Raw genomic sequence first — 20,089 nt, 5'->3', positions numbered from 1 at the left:
ATTGAAGGGTATTTATAAATTTGATTAATTAATATTATTGATATTATTATTAATATTAATAAACGGTTACTAACTGTTTAGTATCATTTGGTTGAAAGGATATAACCTTTTAAAGATTGTGTATGTTCAAAACATTGTATCTATTGGCAATAGAAAAGACATAACCATTTGTATACGTAACTAATCATAATTGCTACGTGCAATATGTATAAATAAGTCCTTGTCCACTATTTCAGAAAAAGAAGTACTAGGTGTACATTTTAATCAACTATTAAGAAATTTCCTTTGTTCAAGAGAGTTGAGAATTTCTTACTATTGCTAATTAAGAAATTCTTAGGTTTCATTGTATCCTGTGAGAGTATTGTCATCAACCCTATAGCAACTAAGTGTGGGGACAAATATCTCTCTAAAAAAAGCGATCTAATCGTGCGTTGAAACCACTACACAAATATAAGATTTTGTCATCTTCTCATACTAATTTACCCAACAGCTGCTCGTCTTCGACATGAACATGATTAAATATACTCCACAAAAGCACTTTGGTGAGACGCTATCTTTATCATCTGTTGCGTTAAGACCCGAGCTCGCAGCGAACTGGTATTGTCTTCTTCCACCTCCACTTCTTCTTGAACTTGATGATACTCTGTCGGGTGCTATGGGACGAAATACTGCCCCCTTTTCGTTCACTATTTCACCCACTTTATCGTTTCTATGCATTCGAAGGATTATGACTCATAAATTTAGAAGATTGTGGGTCTTGGTGAAACAGCGTCATTTTGGTGTGAGAGGACTAATATATCTTATTTTAAAAATTACATGCTACGTGTGCTTTCGTAACAATTAAGTCAGTATAATAGGAGTTACATCAAATTTTTTGATCGAATTCAATGGAGTCACTTTAATGGAAAAATAAATTTATCCAAATTTTAGAATAATCAAAAATATAAATGTATTTTTTAATTTTTGAAAATAATAATATTTTAAAAAAGCCAAAGACCTGTTTATTATTTACTTGTGTTAGTTTGGAAGCGAACAAGCCAACTCTCAAGGTAACTCGATTTCCATTTGTTAAAAGTCCAACGAGTTTAGTAGTTGAGCTTATGAGTTAATATTCGGTAAAATATTGCTTTGATTTTTAATATTTCAGTTAAAAATCAAAATAATTTTTTTATTATGGTTTAATTACTCTACTGGTCCTTATAGTTTCGTAAAATTTTCAATTAGGTCCTTATACTTTTTTTTTCTTAATTGAGTCCTTGCACAAATTTTTTTTAACTGGGTCATATACTTTTTTTTCCTTTTATTTAGGTCCCTATACTAATTCTTTTTTTTTAGTTGGGTCCCTATAAAATTAAGCCAATTACCACTAAAATGGACTTAATTGAAAAAGAAAATTTGGTGCAGGGACCAATTAAAAAGAAAAAAAGTATAAGAACCTAATTGAAAATTTTACGAAACTATAAGGACCAATAGAATAATTAAACCTTTTATTATTTAATGTTGTTTCTAATGTTTCTAAAGCCATTTAACAACACCTTTCTTCTGTTATTATTCTTCTTCTTTCTTGATTGCTGCCATATTCGTAGTCACTGCCACCACAATTATAGACCTACACCCAAAATTGTCATAACTATCAAAGCACAAGTAAGTTAATTGGTAAATACTTAAATTAATCTCAAAATTTGAGGTGGAATTTAAACTAATTTTTAAATTCTTAATTGAATCAAATAAAATCTTTAAACTTATAATATAATTCTTGTTAGTTTTTTAATTTATTTCTATTAACAATATGCTGATTTAGTATATTAGTTTATTATCTAAAATAAAATAAGATAATATTATTTTATGTGACATCTAATCTTTAACAAAATTACGTTATTTCACACAAAACGTATCTTTTTTTTATTAGTGATAGTTATAAAATAAAATATATTATATTCTAATCGTGTGGAACGACATTATTTTGTTGAAATTTAAACACCAATATAAAATAACATCATTTTATTTTATTTAATGTAGCAAATTAACTTACTAAAACAGCACCATCATCACTAACATAAATAAATTTAAAGACTAACACAAATTATGACTATAAAATTAAAAATTTAATTTAAATGATTTAAATTTTTAAAGTTTAATTTAAATTTAACTTTAAATATTAAGTTTTTCACCTAAATAAAATAAAGGAGATCCAATATTATATAAATTTCCTAAATCAAATTATGTATGTGAATTTTCTTTTCTCATATTTATGCAAATCATGCTAACCAATTGTATTTTAAGTTAATTGGTAAAAAGTGGCACTTTAGAACAATTAATGTATGGAATATTTTCGAAAACGAAAAGTATGTATTTCGTTCCAGAATATTAAGCGTATAAAGATAAGTATAAATCGTTTTAGAGTGTAATGAGTAAAGTTTTAAAACTCAAAACATAAAGGATTGGGATAATTTATCGTGTTTCTGTAATTTTAAAAAGTTTGAGACGATTTACTCGTTCCCTTAAAATTAAAAGGGGTGGAACGATTTATGACTATTGGAGAAACACAATACATATTTGTGTTTATTTTCGTTTTATTGAATCTTCTATTTTTACTTTGACATCCATAAAGTTTGGCAAGAAGAAATTTGAAGGGAGAATAAAGTGCATTATCAGTTGATATCTTTGTTACTAAACATGTGTGATTTTCATTGTACTTTTTTATTTTTCAGAAGTGTTTCTTCTACCTATCAACTAATTACATTCATTTTCAAATTGCGCATACTTTTTATGATACTTCAATTGATCAGGCTCAAACACTTTATACTCAATACTTCGACAAATGTTATAATTAATCACTATTTTGGTCTTCAACAATATTTTAAACATTCTATTTTAGTCTCAAAAAGTTGCAAACGAATTTAATATTGTTCTACGGTTAAATTTGACTCGAAGAATAATTAATGAAGATTTTTTTACATTAGTGATCATGAGTTGATAGATTTTATTACCTACTGAAATCGAACATTATATTGACTCATAAATATGCTAATTGTTCGTGCCAAATTTAACCGTATAATAATATTAAACCTGTTTAAATTGTTTTGAAATTGAATAGGACGTTTAAAACATTAGGGATCAAATTAGGATATAGTTAAAACTTTGGGAACTAAAATAATACTTTGTACTATAATTAAATAGTTGGATAATGGTGTAGTTTTGCTTAAAATTAAGTTTTTTTTTTTTCAAATTATAGCATAAAAATAATTTTGTAAGAATAATTAATGTGGGATTAATTAAAATGATAAATTATTTAATCTCATAACTGGGTGATCTTGATTTAAAATAAAGTAAAGAGAAAAAGAAATAAAACATATAATGTTTTTATTTAAGTTTTAAATACCAAATCGAATATCCAATTCTCTTTAAATATACTAGTCTTTAAATTTTTAATTCTGTTTATTAATTTATCTTTTTATTCATTAAAATTTAAAACTGTAATAAATATTTAATATTTTAACTAAGAAATATTGGATTTAAATCTTGTAAATATTAAAAAAATATTTTTATTATACAATCATATGAATAAAAAAGAATTTTTTGTTTAAATAAAATAATTTACTTATTTATTCAAATAATTATAATACACAATTTTATCGTTTTGAATATTATTGTGTTTTTCTGAATTTTTCTAAAAAACAGGACTGAATTTTTTGTCCGCATAAGCAAAAATAGAGCAATTTTTCCTTCACATTGTAAATTGAATTATGTGCACAAAGGGAATGGAGGATGACTATAATTTTCTCTTTTTTGCCTATAGTGATTAAAAAAAAGTTAAAAAAAATGGTTAAATACTTTTTTTTGTCCTTTAACGTCTTGGGTAAAAATCAAAATCATCTCCGATCTTTTTTTATTATTAAAATCATCCTTAACGTTACAAAACGTTATAAAATTATTCTTTTGTTCATAATATTTTTTAAAATGACATAAAAACCCTTTCCTAATATCACTACCTAGTACTCACAGTACCCCACCCATTACCCCACTCCTTTTCACCTAAAATGGAAAAACCAAAATGAAAAAAAGAACAAAAGAGGGAGAAGAGAGGAAAAAAAAAGGAAGAAGAGGGAGGTGACAGCAGAGAAGAGGGTGACCGTCGTCGTCACGTTGTGGCTATAAGACTTGTCGCGATGGGCTTGTCGTTCTTCATCTCTCTCTCACCTGGGGCTTGTCGCGCCGCCGTAGCTGGGGTTCAGCCACTCCGTCGCCGCTAGGCCAACCCTCTGCTGCTCCCCTCATCTTCTCTATGTATCCGTGGGTTTTTTCTTCGCCGTCGCCTAACTTGAGCTCTGGTTCCTCTCCCGTCGCGCTATGTTCTGCTGCGCCGCCATCGTTAGAGTTTCAACCACTCCATTGTGGCTGGGCAAGGGTTTCGTTGCTCTCCCATCATTGTTGTACACCTGCTCTGTCTCTACTGTGTTTTTTAATTTTTGAAATACATAAACATCATTTCTTTTTTTCTAATTTTTTTTTTATTTATGTTGTTGCTAATTTTGGATCTGAAATTGCAATTGATGATTGCTGAATTTTTTTTTAATTTAAAATTTCTGTTAAATTTATTTTGTTGATGATTGCAGTTGATGATTGCTGAATTTTTTTTTAATTTAAAATTTCTGTTAAATTTATTTTGTTGATGATTACGGTTGATGATTTCTGTTAAATTGTTGAATTGTTCCACCAAAAAAAGGGGTTTAAGTGGAAAGAAAAGAGTTGGGGGTAGTGGGTGGGTGATAGTGATTTAGGACGATGAATTAGTAATAGAAAGAAGGGTGTGATGGTTATGATGCCAATGGTGATGGTTATAGTGGCAGTGGTGGGGCCATAAGGAAAGGGAGAAAGAGATGCGTAACAATGGTGATGATGATGAGAGGTTAGTGGTGAGGGTAGGGAGGATTTTTTTCAATTTTTGTTTAAAAGTAAAATTGTCTAAAAAATATTGTTTATGAATAAATGGATGATTTTATAATGTTTTATAACGTTGAAGATGATTTAATAATAAAAAAAATCGGAGATAATTTTAATTTTCACCCAACACATTAAGGATAAAAAAACTACTTAACCCTTAAAAAAAAGATTGCTTCGTTTTCGATGGCAAGTTGGCAACAATATCATAAATACAAACAAAAATCAATCTTATTTTCACTACCAACACCAGTATAAATATTGTAATTTTGTTTTTATTTTTTTGTCAACAAAAATACAATTAAATACATAAATTAATAAATAAAAGATATATTTTATTTAAATAAAAATTCTGAATAAAAAATATTTTAAGAATAGGACTGTATGCATTCTACTACTCTCAAATTTCCATGGCCAATATATGTTTTTATTTTTAAAATTATACACATAAATATTAATATTTTTATATATTTTATTTTTTATATTTATATTAAAAAATTAATTTTTATAGACTGTATAAAATATTTACATTGTAAAAAGTTAAACTATTACATTATATAATTAATTTTAATTTTTTTTAAATAGAAAAATATTAAAAAATAAATATATGAATGAAAGTATACTAAAACTACACATGTCACGCAAGGGCTTTGGGTAGCGGATTAAATTGTTAGAAAAAAATTCTTTCCAATAAAAAAGTCTTTTTATTTTTTATTGTGTTTGATAAAATTTTAATAATTAAAATAAAAATATTTAAAAAATAAAAATATATTTTTTAAAAGTTATAGTTTACATTTTTTAAAGATTTTTTACTTAAACAAATATTTTTTAACATAATAAATAAATAAGAATTTATTTTATATTATTATATCTAAATATAATTATTAGATAAAATATATTTTTATGAGCTATATAAATATCAAATTACTTTTATTTTTAATTTTTTTTAATAAAAGACCACTTAAAAAAATATCTTTTGATAAAAACTCATTCAAACAAGTTTTATACTCTTTATATGAAATCAAAAAAATTTAAAAAATATAAATAATAAAATATTATATTTTATTAAATAATTAAAAAAAAAACTTAAAAGAGTTCACTCCCATTGGCCACTACCGATAAGGTTTTGGAAAAAAAATTAAAACTAAGATAGGACAACTAGGCAGGTATAGAGTTTGAGTCCTAGTATTACTCACCTCATTCCTTTTTCTTAAGTAGTTTTAAACAAACTGAAATTGGAAGTTTGAACCAAGGGACTCAGACCAAAAAGATTAGGATTTAATATTGTGCGTGTAATAATTAGATATTAGAACTAAAAATTTAATTTTGAGATATAAAATTTTAATTATTTTAGTATTTTGAAAAAATAAAATTATAATAAATCAAAATTTTTTAAAATAAAAATTAAAAATTTAATAATATCTTTTAATAATTAAAAATATTTTAATAAATATTTTTATTTTATATTTATATTTATTTTAAATAAAAAAATACTAAATATAATTTTGCTCTGTACGTTTACACTAAATATAATATACAAAAATTTAATTTAATTTTAATTTTTTAGTTTTTGTTTTTTAATTTTTATTTCTCAATTTCTATTCTCACCTACAAAAGTTTTGAGTTTGAATTACTCTTAACTTAAAAAAAATAAATAAATAAAGATGAGAATTTGAACTACTCCAATTTCATTCAACCTGTCTTAAATGGTGTGGATTTTTTAATAGTTAATTAGATTTTTAAAACGGATATAAATAATATTTGATGTTAATTGTCTGAGTATAAAACAATATAGATAGTTCTCTTTTACCTCATAACGATTATGTAGAGTAAAATTTTAATCAACAAAAAATAATCATTCCCATCGTATAAATTCTTATTTCTTTCCATAACATACTACATAATAATATTTAATAGATAAAAAATCTGTTAAGATAAAAAATTTTGCAAATAATAAAATAAGATATTAATTATTATTAAAATTATATTTTCAATCAAATGCAATCATATAATCTTAATTTAAAAACAATTAAACTTTCACCTCCTCAATTTTTCAACTTTTTCACCTTAAGAGTAGGGATGTGCATGGGTAAGATAAAATCGAGTTTGATGTGATCAATACCCGACCCAAAATATATACCGGACCTATTTATCAGACCCGAATCCAACCTTAGACCCGATTGAACCTATACACTTTTGGGTCACGATTATATCAGGTGAAAACTGGGCCGTTAACATTACACTACCTTGATACCTTCTTATAAGCTAGCATGTGAAAACATTCAAATTTCCAAGACTCCAATCATTATTTGACATAGTAAAATTCACTTAGAAAAATATAACGAGAACCAACTCTTCTCTAAAATTAAAGCATAACCATAATCAATACTAATATTGTCTAATAACACCAAATATTTAAATCAATAAAAATAACACAATATTATGCATTAGTCTAAAATCTTATGCATTTTAAACATAAAACATTAACGCATAGTCTTATAATAACTAATAACACAAAATATTAAGGTTTACAATACTTAAATTTCACATAAGAATAGCCATCATCCATCACTAATAACACAAAATATTAATTTTGTATGATGACCGGGTCACCGGACCGAGTTCGGGTGACCCGAGCCGTGGCCTGGACCGGACCCGAAATAATGACCGGGTCTATTTTTGAGATCCTTACCCGACCCTAAATCCGGTGAAATCACATAAAAATAACTCCTAAAGTGTTCGGGTCGGGTCGGATCCTCGGATCGGGTCATATACACTCCTACTTAAGAGTGTATATGTTTTAAGAGAAAATTTAAAAAAAAAATAGTATTTATCTATTATGTGTCTTAAAAATACATATTAAGATTATAAAATAATTTTTTTATTAAAAACATAAACAATTTAAGTTTTAAATGTATTTATTTTATATTCATCAAATAAAAATATTTAAAATTTTTATTAGTAGTAAATTTATTATATGTTCTAAGAACACATATTAGTTAAACCTAAAAATTAAAAAAATAACTATTTTTTTATTATTTAGTTAAAGTAAAAAAAAAGAAAATAAATAATACAACAAAATAAACAGAACTCACTAATTTTTTTTCTCTAATATTAAATAAAAAATATAACACTTTATTATATTTTAATATTATCCTCTCTTTTTTAACACATTTTACTATATATAATAAAATTATCCTTTTATAACCTTCTTTATTATTTCCTTCTTTCTTGGCACTGAATTCGATGATATCAGAATGTTTGGACCATTAAATGGTCTCATAACAAAACATATTTTTGAAAATTTTTAATAGTTGTTAAATAGCTCTTATCCAATTTTAATTATAAATTAGTCCCTTATATATTATTTAATTATAAGATTTATTTTTTATTTTATAAATCATTATTTTATCATTCATCTATCATGTTTATTAATAATAAAAAAACTAAAACAATAACAAATTAGATCTTTCATTAATCGTAATAAATATTTTGCAATCTTAATCGATCATAATTTTATCATGTTACATACGTATTGGATTGGAAAAATCATGTTTGTTAGAAATTTAATCGATTGGAATTGATACACAATCGATTGAATTTTGCAAGACATGTGAGATTTTTCTTATTCAATCGATTGGTCATATTACCCAATCGATTGAAATCATCAAAGCAATCTGGGTTTAGTTAATTCAATCAATTGGTTCTGTTACCCAATCGATTGACTTACGCTATTAGAATGATATATGAAAGTTTAATCAATTGGTACGATAATACAATCCATTGAAGTTTGTAGGCGACTAATGGTATTTTTCAGTTCAATCGATTGGTATGAGCATTTAATCGATTTAAATGTGACGTGAATAAGATTTTTTACTGCATTCAATCGATTGGTATGATGATACAATCGATTGAATTTTGATATGCGCTATATATTAAGCCTGATAACCATTTGTGTTCAGCCTCCCTCCCCTTTTTAAATTTTACAACTCCATTTTTTCATAATCTCTCTTCTCTCTTTAAATTCAGAAAACTTCTCTCTTCTTCCTCTCCAATCTCATCAACATCCACTCCAAACTACAGACATATTATTAATCCTCATCCAAATCCCTATAAAAATTCACCGAATCAATATCCCCAAAATAGCCAGAACTAAAAATGCAAAAAGAGCTCGGGTTGAGGGTGAAAGTTTTGCATTCACCAATTTATAACCTTAATATTAAAGAAAAGATAAGATTAGAGTATCTAAATAAAAATAAAAACTAAAAAATTAAAGATAGAATTTTAAAGATAAGATAGATGAATAATAAAATAATAATTTATAAACACGAGTAGAAAAATTGAGAACGGCGTAACATATAACGTAGTGCACAATTCAATCGATTGCATAACACAACCAATCGATTGAATTGTGAGACCTCATATTACTTTGAAGCCTTCAATCGATTAGGTAACATGAACAATCGATTGAATTAGAAAAAACCCACATTCTAATCATCGTTCAATCGATTGTGTAAAAGTTACAATCGATTAATTTTTGAGAAAACCATACTATCGTCCAACATTCAATCGATTGTTTTGTGGAAACATGAATTCCAATCGATTGAATTATGGGAAATCTGAAATTCAACCTATTATTTTATTAATCCAATCGATTGATTTTATAAGAAACACGAGTTCACAACTCTATACAAATGTAACGGATCAACGATAAAATTTGAATCGATTAGGATTGCCAAAAAATTATTACTATTAATGGAAGATCTAATTTGTTATTGTTTTAGTTTTTGATTATTAATAAACATGATATATGAATGATAAAATAATAATTTATAAAATAAAAATAAATTTTATAATTAAATAATATATAAGAAATTAATTTATAATTAAAATTAGATAAAAATTATTTAATCGTTATTAAAAAATTTTAAAAATATATTTTATTATAGGACCATTTAATAATCCAAACATGCCCCTTTTGGAACCATGAATCCTTTGCCTTCTTTCTTAGAGTGAACACTCAACCCGGTCCCTGTCCTTTTTCTCGATGGACATCACGGCCCTTGTCAAAAAAAAGAGACATATCGGTCCCTGTCCCATACTTTTGTGAGACTTTCCGGTCCTTCCGTCATCTCCCCTGACCAAAACAGACGAAACTTGCCTACGTGTCAGTTAACGTTGCTGAGTTGGAGGTTAATAGTCTGTTAAGTTCCACGTGGCCTTTGGAAAATGGACAGGGGTCGATTTCTCCCCCTTTAGTGACCTAAAACTACGTCGTTTTAGTGGTCTGAGACGTTGCGTTTTGATTGAATAAGGGAACGTGATGTTGGGGTTTCCATATAAGCCCACTGTGTTGCTCTGATAATTACCAGAAAACCCTAGTAGAGCAAGAGTCGTCCCCTTGTAGTGATCATTGACCTGTTGAAGTTGGAGCGACATGCTGACGGTGTTGCTAACAAAGTTGCTGACTGACCTCCACATATTGGTGTTGACGGCGCTTGGTTGAAGCTTGGACGGAGATTGCACGGCGTTTGCGACGTGCCAGGTTAGTGTGGTCCTTCCATTGCCTTTTCAAATGTGTGTTGTCATTTTCAGTAAGTCTGACATGTTTTGGCATGTACATTGTTTGTGTGGTCCAGGAAGAATAGAAATAGTAAACAATGTCAGTGGAGTTAGAAAATGAATTAGGGTTTCTAATTTAAAAGTGAAATTGAAATGGAGTCAAATTTAATTTGTATGCTAGTTTCTGCTTTAATGTATGCATTATATTATACTACAGATGTCTGAATATTTTGTTGTTCTCGTGTTTCATCACGGGGGAAAGTTTGTGAGAGACAGTGGGGGATATATGAGTTATGTGGATGGTAAAGTGAAGAGGTTCCCACCAATGGATTTAGATTATGTGAATTTTTTTTGATTTGGTTGTTTTATTTAAAGAGTTGGGTTATGTTGAGTATAAGGAGATGTATTGGTATGACATATTGGCCTCTGACATGGAAGCTGGGCTTCATCCCATTAAGGGTGATAATGAGATTAATGAGATGAGGGAGAACAAACTCAAGAACAGGGACAGTGAGGAGTTTTACATTTATTTTGACCATCCTGTAGATATGCCAGAGGTGGTAGGTGATGGCTTGGCAGCTGAAAATGTTGGTTTGAGTGATTCTTCATCAAGTTCTGATGACGGATATGAAAGTGTCGAGGATGAGGCATGGAAACCACCTCCAGCTGGTTATGAGGAGGACTCTGACACTAGTTCGGATGAGAGAGTGCTTAAGAATAAGACAGATAAGAAGTCTACTCCAAAAAAAGTAGTAACACAAAACAAGAAGAAAGGTAATGACAAGGACATATCCCCTAGTAGTGCTAAGAAGGTGGCCTCAAGGAAGTATTCTGGTGTGAGGAGAAAGCATATCTTGAAGGATGGAAAGTCTAATGGTGGGAGCAAGGATAAAAGTGGGCCTCATGCAGCTGATGCAGGCCCAAGTAAGGATCAAAGTAGTGACCCTGTAGATGGTGGGCTACATTATGGATCCAACATTGATCCAAATAATTTAGAAAATAATAGTGACTATGAAAGGCCCTATGAATACGAAAATGAAGCCTTCAACAGTCCAATTTCTAATGATGATGAGGGGAGGACATCATTTGACTCATATAATGAAGACACTGAGTATGGTGAAGTGGATTTTAAGGTTGGACAGATGTTTCCTACAATGGATGTATTCAAACAAGCTCTGAAAGACTATTTTGTTTATGAAGGTAAGGATGTTATATACATTAAGAATGAGAAGTAAAGAGTAAGGGCTGCATGTGCTGGAGAATCTTGTCCGTGGTTGATATTGACTTCTTGGAATAGTGCCAATAGGTGCTATCAAGTGAAAACTCTATTTAATGAGCATAACTGTGGAAGGGACTTTGGAAGCAACTTAGCTGACAGGGCCTGGGTTACATCCAAATTGGTGAAGAGGCTTCTAACACAGTCTGATATGAAGCCGAAACAGGCTATGGAACACATGGTTGAGGAATACAATGTCCATGTCAGTACAAAGATGATTAGCAGGGCATTAAAAGCTGCACGGGAGATTGTATTAGGCAATGAGAGAGCTCAGTATAGGAAATTTCGGGATTACCTGATGGAGTTACATAGAAGTAACCCTGGTTCAACAGCACTGATGGAGGTTATTCCTCAGCCTGAATCTCTCCCTCTGTTTGATCGGTTGTACATATGCATGTAAGCCTGTAAGAAGGGGTTCAAAGAGGGGTGTAGGCCTTTAATTGGATTAGACGGATGCTTTTTAAAAGGGTATTATGGTGGACAACTGTTAAGTGCAGTGGGTCAAGATGCCAACAACCACTTTTATGTGGTGGCCTTTGCAGTGGTACCGAATGAGTGCAAGGACACTTGGAAGTGGTTCCTGACTCTGTTGGCTGAAGACTTGGGAGCTGTTGGGCAACATGGGTGGAACTTTATCTCAGATCAACAAAAGGTAATATTTATTGACTTAATTTTCATTTATATGTACTTTTATTGACTTAGATTCGTTGTTAGAACTTCCAGTTTTTGAGTATGAATTGGATTGGACTGTGTTGAGAACAGGGGCTGGAGTTGGCAATGAAGGAGGTCATGCCTAACGCACATCATAGGAATTGTGTACTTCACATTTGGAAGAACTTCATCAAACACTTAAAGGATCAGCAGACAAAGCAGCTTGTATGGGAATGTGCTAGGTAGACAACTATCCAGGAATTTAAAGCCTCAATGGAGAAAATGAAAAACATCAATCAGGGAGCATGGGAATACCTACAAAGGTTTGATCCAGCTGTGTGGGCAAAAGCTTATTTCATCCATGGACCGAAAGTAAACAACATCACAAACAATATGTGCGAGGTGTGGAACGCGAAAATAGTTGAGTATAGAGGAAGACCTATACTAACAATGATAGACGATCTGAGGTGTTATGTCATGAGGAAGATGTCCCTACACAAGAAGAAATTAAAAAATCATACTGGAAAACTAGCCCCAGTTCAGCACAAGAGGTTGGAAGAATTCATCAAGCCTAAAGCAAGTAAGTGGAGAGCTATTTGGACAGGTGATAGTGATAGAGTCCTCTTTGAGATTCATAGGCAAGGACACAAGGTTGGGGTTAACCTTGCACAAAGGACTTGCACCTGCAACGTTTGGCAGTTAACTGGTATGGTCATGGTTAGTGTTAAAATATATTTGTGACCTTATCTTAATATGCATCTAACTGAGTACTATTTCCAGGCATGCCTTGTAGACATGCAGTAGCAGCGATGTACAAAATTGGTGTGAACCCTGAAGACTTTGTGCACACGTGGCTAACAATGGACTCAATCAGAGCTACTTACGCCCACACAATGAAGCCTGTAAATAGTGAGGAGTATTGGGAGCCCACTGATGCCCCAAGGCCATTGCCTCCACCAATTAAACGACCAGCACATCGACCAAAGGTAAAGAGAAGAATCGATCCAGTGGAAACTGAGATAAATCCCAACAAGGCAAAGAAAACATTTGAAGTCACTTGTAACAAATGTGGCCAGAAAGGACACTACTATAAAACATGCACCAATCCTGCAATGGATCCAAACTGAAAACCAATGACCAAAAAAGAAAGGAGGGCAAATGGAGCGAAGAAGAAGTCTAACTCAGTTGGAGTTGATGTCTCTAAGAACACAACCAATCTGCAGGTATGGAACTAAGTAGGGATCGATTTGTCTTTAAAGTTAAGTGGTTAGGGGTTTAAATGTCTTAATTTATTTTAGTCGGGGGTTTAGTTGGCTAAAAAAAAGTATGGTAATGTTCATTTGTTGTATATGATAGCAGGAAGGAGGACATGAAAACTGCAATGAGGCCACTAACGTGGCTGGAGTTGGTGTGAACCATAAAGTTGTTTTGTTAGTTTTGTCCTAGTTGAATAGCCTTTGTTATATGTATTTAACTCTTGTTCGTGCTGTTGTTATCATTGTTAGGGAAAAGCTAAGAAAGATAAGAAGAAACTACCAAGAGGAGAGAAAAAAATAACTGCTGTAGCTCCAGAAGGTACACCTCAAGAGATTCCTTTGTCACAAAATACACCACAATCAGAGGAGGTAAAGTTACCTTATTAATACTTTAAAGCTAATTACCTTAGTTTTCATAAATTATCTGGGACTATAACAAAAATTCTTTGTAGGTCCAGCATGCTACAAATCCAAGCAATATTCAACAAGGGTCATCTGATGTAGCCTTCACAACTCAATCCAATCCAACCCTAAGGTTAAAGAACCCTGTTATCAGGCCTCCACCTCCACCAACACCCAACATGTCAAGTTTCATGCCCACACCCCCACCAGCACCAAGGCCTACACTCTGGTTCAAATCTCAACTAGGACAAGGTCCAGCACTTACGTCCCATGCTTCAGCAAATCCTACTCATGGTCCAATAGCTCCTCCGACAAATCCAACAAGTGGAGGTGGTGCAATATCAGCAGAAACAATGGCTGCTGCAAGCTTGGGAACTGCTTCAAGGATTTTCAAATTTGTACCCACTCCCGGGCTCAAGCGTCCAGGACTTAGGCCACCTAAGAAGATGTGAACTTGGAGTACTTTTCGTTGCTGTTTTGTATCTTGGCTACAAGCCTTTAGGACAAATGTTTTGCTTCAAAAAAACTTCTATGTTTTGCTACTTACTACTACTGGTTTTAGGCATAGGACTTTTGGTTGAGATCCCTATATTTTGGTTATCTGACTCAGGGCCATGTTGCTGCCCATATTTTGTATAGCATATTATGTGTTAAGTTGTTTCAACAACTGTACTGTTCCTTAATTATCAATATATTAACATGGATCTTTCTTTGATTGTAGATACTTAGTGCTACTTAGCTAGCATGCATATTTGTTAAATTTATGTCATGACATATATGCCATTATCTATCAATATAGGGATGAAATTTAACATATTCATCACAGGCCATGGTTCAAATTTTACAAATTCAACACAATAATTCCTGCTTCATTCATCATCAAAAGTGTTGTTCACAACTCAACTCAGTGAAATAACAATTCAGCTATGAAATTCTTACACACTTGTTCTAAACAAGCTTGCAATTACAACCCCACCCAAAAATGCTAACAAATTAAACCCATACCTAATACATCTACTTTCACCCAATTTTCAGTTTGCAGTAATCTAACTGATCCTCCAAATCAATTAATCTTTCCTCCAACTCATTAACTTTGTTATCCACCACATAACCATGGCCTTCCAATCGATTATGCTTCTGCTTTGATGCCCCAAATGACACAGCCTTGTTAGCATCCTCACCACATGAAGATACATAATCATCTAGCCATGCAAAGAAGTTGCAATGCCATTTTCCAGTCTACAAAAAAGTTTAACATTTGTTATCATCTATGGAATAGAAATTAAAAACAAAAAATTAGCTAAACCCTCAAAAACTACCTTGAATTTTGGGCAGCGAAAGAATAATCTGTCTGGATTCTTCACCGTCCCTGACATGAACAATATTGCATGAGAACCACAATAACAAATTGGGGCAACCCATTTCTTCTTCCTCGGAGCTCCAGCTCTCCCACTAGAATTTAGGCCCCAGCCTACATCGTCTCTGCTTCGTGGGTTTGATGATGAACAACGCTCTCCATTACCAATCATGGTCTCCTAGGGTTCGTATTTGGCTTGGGAGAAGAGTGAGAGATTAGAAGTATCGAATCACTTTCAAACCATTGTGTTTCAGTGAAGATTAAAAACGAGGTCGTTTTTGGTTTCTAGAGTGGGACAGAGTGACCCCTTACTATTCCCTAATAGCAACGTTAATGACCACTAAAACGACGTAGTTTTAGGTCACCAAAGAGGAACAAATCGATCCCTGTCCATTTCCCAAAGGTCACGTGGAACTTAACAGACTATTAACCTCCAACTCAGCAACGTTAACTGACACGTAGGCAAGTTTCGTTTGTTTTGGTCAGGAGAGATGACGAAAGAACCGGAAAGTCTCACAAAAGTATGGGACATGGACCGATATGTCTCTTTTTTTTGGACAAGGACCGTGATGTCCATCGAAAAAAAGAACAGGACCGAGTTGGGTGTTCACTCTCTTTCTTATTATTCTTTCGTTTAAACATCTCTTAAAAAAAAATTGAAATTCACTTAACTCCTTTCCTCGCAACTCGTTCCTTCCTGACTTACTAGAAACGTGGTTAGGTTCGTTATTCTTTGACGGATTTGATTAATAGAGAGGAGCGATGTGCCTCGAAGCATAAATAAATTATTAAACTTCTTTATTATTTAATTTCTGAGTGGTGCAAAGTCTGCGCAAAAATAGAGAATGGACCGGAATATGTATTCTAGAAATAATTATTAAAATTAAGAAAAAAAAAAGATAAATTAATTCATGACTATTTAGTTATCAGATATTTAAATTTTTAAAAATTTAAAAATATATTTAAAATTTTAATTTAGATACATCAATTTTTAAATTTAATTTATTTTATTTTATTTTTTTTACATGTACATTTTTTGTATATATAATGAGAATCATGTTTAATTTTTTCGTTAGATATTAAAGTATGACAGACTTAAATAAACATAAAAGATTGACATTTCAGATTTTAAAAATGAGAAATGTTAGGAAATCAGTAATTTTTGTGATTTGTAGCCATCAATGATAATTTTAATGGTGTGAGATTGGTGTGAAATTTTATCCAATAGTTCACTTTTTTTTGCTGTTACATGCTGGCCAGAATTTAACAAAGTTGCTGGCTCCTAGATTTTTCTCTTAAAAAAATTAAAAATTTAAATATATTTTTAAATTTTAAAAAATTTAAATATATCCAAATAAAAAAATCAAAGCTTACTGTGCTTTTCTCTAAAATTAAAAATAAAAGTCCAACCATCCAATAATAATTCGAACGCAAGCGTGGGCTGTGTCTGTGTTCGTGTGCGTAAGTCACTGTGATAATAATCATCGTTTAGAGAGAGAGAGAGAGAGAGAGAGAGAAGAGGGTTCGAAGAGAAGAAGAGGACAAGATCCGATGGAAAGACAAGAGAAGACAACATCATGGTCATGGTCGTCTTCGTCAACCGCACCATGTTCCACCAATTCCTGATCTCTTTTCTTTTTCCATCTCCGTCATCAACATCATCAACTACCCCACTCACCACCACCAATCTTCCAATCCAATCCATTGATTTGTCTCTCTTCTCTTCCAGATCCAATTTCCTCCGTCATTCACCGTCTGTTCAAATAGAAGGATATGGGAAGAACTCGAGGAGGAGGAGAGGGAAGGGATGATTCAAGCGCAGTTGGGGAAAAAGAGAAGCACACTTGTTTGCTTCGAATGGCTCAAATGCTTTCCTATTTGATGGTTTTTGCAGCTGGTCTCATGATTGGCCTAACCACATGTTCCCAAATCAATGGAATTTTTGTTTCACAGAGACAACAATACTCTTTAATTAACCGCGGATTGCCGCGCCCCCAACCCAATAATTGCACCCTCAACCAACCGCCGCGCCTTCTGCTTCCGCCGCGGCCTCCTCTTGATCCCCAGGATCAGTTCCAGTGCATGGATATTGACAACTTCTTGCATCCAACCAATCTCATCCATTCCATGTCGGATAATGAGCTCTTCTGGAGGGCTTCCTTGCTTCCCAAGAAAGAAGAGTACCCTTATAAGAGGAAACCCAAAGTGGCTTTCATGTTCTTGACCAGGGGACCATTGCCTATGTTGCCACTCTGGGAGAGGTTCTTTCATGGACATTCCAATTTCTTCAATATTTATATCCATGCTCCTCCGGGATACCACCTCCAGGTCTCCAATTCTTCGGCTTTTTACGGCCGCCAGATTCCGAGCAAGGTATCAAACTAGATACTGTTTTTTTCAGTGATAGATTTGTAGGAAGATAGTATGCTTCACTAGCATCCTTTTAGTAAAAGTAATAGACTTGAAAGACCACTAGGTTTTGCATGTTATTTGGAGATGAATTTTTAGCAGATTGATAATCAGATCCACTCTTAATGCATAGAGATTATGGGAAAAGATATCATGGTAGAAGGAAATTAGAATTGAAAGATGGAGTATTCTTTAACTACGCCCGGGAACAGGTCGGGATAGGATGTTAAAGGAATTCCTACAATCTGATGGCAGACTTTTGAACACAAGATGTATCTATTTGAATTCGTGTTTGAGAGACTTTTCAATCATCTTGGATGATCATTAGATTATTTGGGTTCTATACTTACAGGGTCCAATATTTGTAGATTCTATTCTTGTGACTTGCTTGGCTGCAGTTCATAGATACATTGGTTATTTCTTATCGAACGAAGTCCTAGGTATCATCGGCTACCCTAGCAACGGATGGTACTTCATGCATAGTTTCGTGCAATTATATTATCTATCTCGGTGGAGATCATCAAACAGTGAGCTCTTACCTGCAATTAAGAAATCACACGACCAGAATTTGTTTGGTCATAGGAACAACTATAGACATACATGCTTAGCAATGTCTCGAGTCTTGACTCAGGAATGTAATCATATAAGAACATGACTTCCTAGTATATTGCACTCGCTCTTTATCGAAGATAACAGTTGCAGCCTACAGAGGACAAGGGACATGAGTTGCAATAGTGAGTAACTGAGGAGGAAGAAGAATGAGGTGAACTGATTTTTTTGGATAGAAGTTATGGCTTCTAATTAATTTGTAGCATGAGATGTGGAAGTGGACAAGGGGTATGTGATGTTTGAACAATTTGTGGATACTAGAGCCTAGAGGGGAAACTACAAGGGGTTTGGATTTCCTTTCAGAATGCCAATCAGCATATATGATTCTCTAAAATTGCAATCACGATATTTTTAAAGCTATAAGCAGATTCATTGGCCTGATCATGTCAATATTTAGTTTCCTAGCTTGATGTAATGTGCATATGCAGTGATGTCACAGTAGTAGGTACCAGTAACATGCATAATCATGTATATATTTGTGTCAAGGACTGCAGCTAATTGTCCTTATTGAACATATTTTTTCTTATATGCCAAATTTTGATAGATTCTTATGATTTCTTGTTCAGGAAGTTTCATGGGGAACAGTAACCCTTGCTGATGCTGAGAGGCGCCTTTTGGCGAATGCACTGCTCGACTTTTCAAATGAGCGGTTTGTTCTTCTTTCGGAGAGTTGCATCCCGGTCTACAACTTCCCTACTGTGTACAGATACCTCATTGATTCCTTCCACAGCTTTGTTGAGTCATATGACGATCCTTCCCGTTACGGGCGTGGACGCTACAGCCGGAGTATGCTTCCTGATATTCAGCTTAGACACTGGCGGAAAGGGTCTCAGTGGTTCGAGCTTAACCGTGTTCTGGCTGTTTATATAGTGTCCGATACCCGATACTATACCCTCTTCCGCAAATACTGTAAACCTGCATGCTACCCAGATGAGCATTACATTCAAACTTTCCTTAACATGTTCCATGGCAATCTTAATTCTAACAGAACAGTGACATGGGTTGATTGGTCTCTGGGGGACCCCATCCAGCAACCTATAGTAGAGCCAATATAACTGTAAACTTTCTTCGAGCTATAAGGAACAACGGAACGCTTTGTCGATATAATTCCGACATGACTTCCGTTTGTTTCCTCTTCGCTCGCAAGTTTGATCACACTGCACTGGAGCCCTTGCTTGGCCTTTCTTCACAAGTCATGAACTTTTGATTCTTTGCACATTCATTCATTTCTCTGATATTTCTAGGTTCTAATTTGGTAGGGAACTTACAACTTTGGCACTGAATCGTTTTGCATTGGTCTAGCTGTACAGGTATTGTTAGAGAGAATTTTGTGTCCCCTACCACAGTATATTAAGCCAATAGGGAGAGATTTGGTTAGTATGCATCGGGTTTTAGGTTCAACTTTTATTGTTATTTATGTAACCAAAAGAGAAACAGAAACATTGTTGCAAAAACAGCACATTGTTCCTTCAAAGAAGGACATCCGGTAATACACAACTTCTTTGGTAATGTCCTCTGTCTCAGTTCTTGATTTTCATGTCAGCTAAAATAATATAAGCCAGCTGTAGTAATTTTACATTTACAATTCTGAGAAATAAATAAACTACATTACATTCTAAACTGTAA

The 20,089-nt window shown here is 32.5% G+C and overlaps 1 protein-coding gene and 1 pseudogene across 1 annotated transcript; both read left to right on the top strand.

Annotated features, from left to right (window-relative positions):
* Nucleotides 1–12,703: 12,703 nt before the first annotated feature.
* On the top strand, nucleotides 12,704–13,557 carry LOC112742121 (uncharacterized). The gene is made up of 2 exons (XM_025791368.1): nucleotides 12,704–13,136; nucleotides 13,211–13,557. The coding sequence occupies exons 1-2, from the start codon at nucleotides 12,704–12,706 to the stop codon at nucleotides 13,555–13,557; spliced, it is 780 nt and encodes a 259-aa protein (XP_025647153.1).
* A 3,343-nt stretch (nucleotides 13,558–16,900) lies between these two features.
* Nucleotides 16,901–19,972, top strand: LOC112741080 (glycosyltransferase BC10-like; annotated as a pseudogene).
* Nucleotides 19,973–20,089: the final 117 nt, after the last annotated feature.

Source organism: Arachis hypogaea, chromosome 14, assembly GCF_003086295.3.
Source record: "Arachis hypogaea cultivar Tifrunner chromosome 14, arahy.Tifrunner.gnm2.J5K5, whole genome shotgun sequence".
Taxonomy (NCBI): domain Eukaryota; kingdom Viridiplantae; phylum Streptophyta; class Magnoliopsida; order Fabales; family Fabaceae; genus Arachis; species Arachis hypogaea.
Note: the sequence above shows the minus strand (reverse complement) of the source record. Positions and strands in the feature narration are given on the sequence as shown.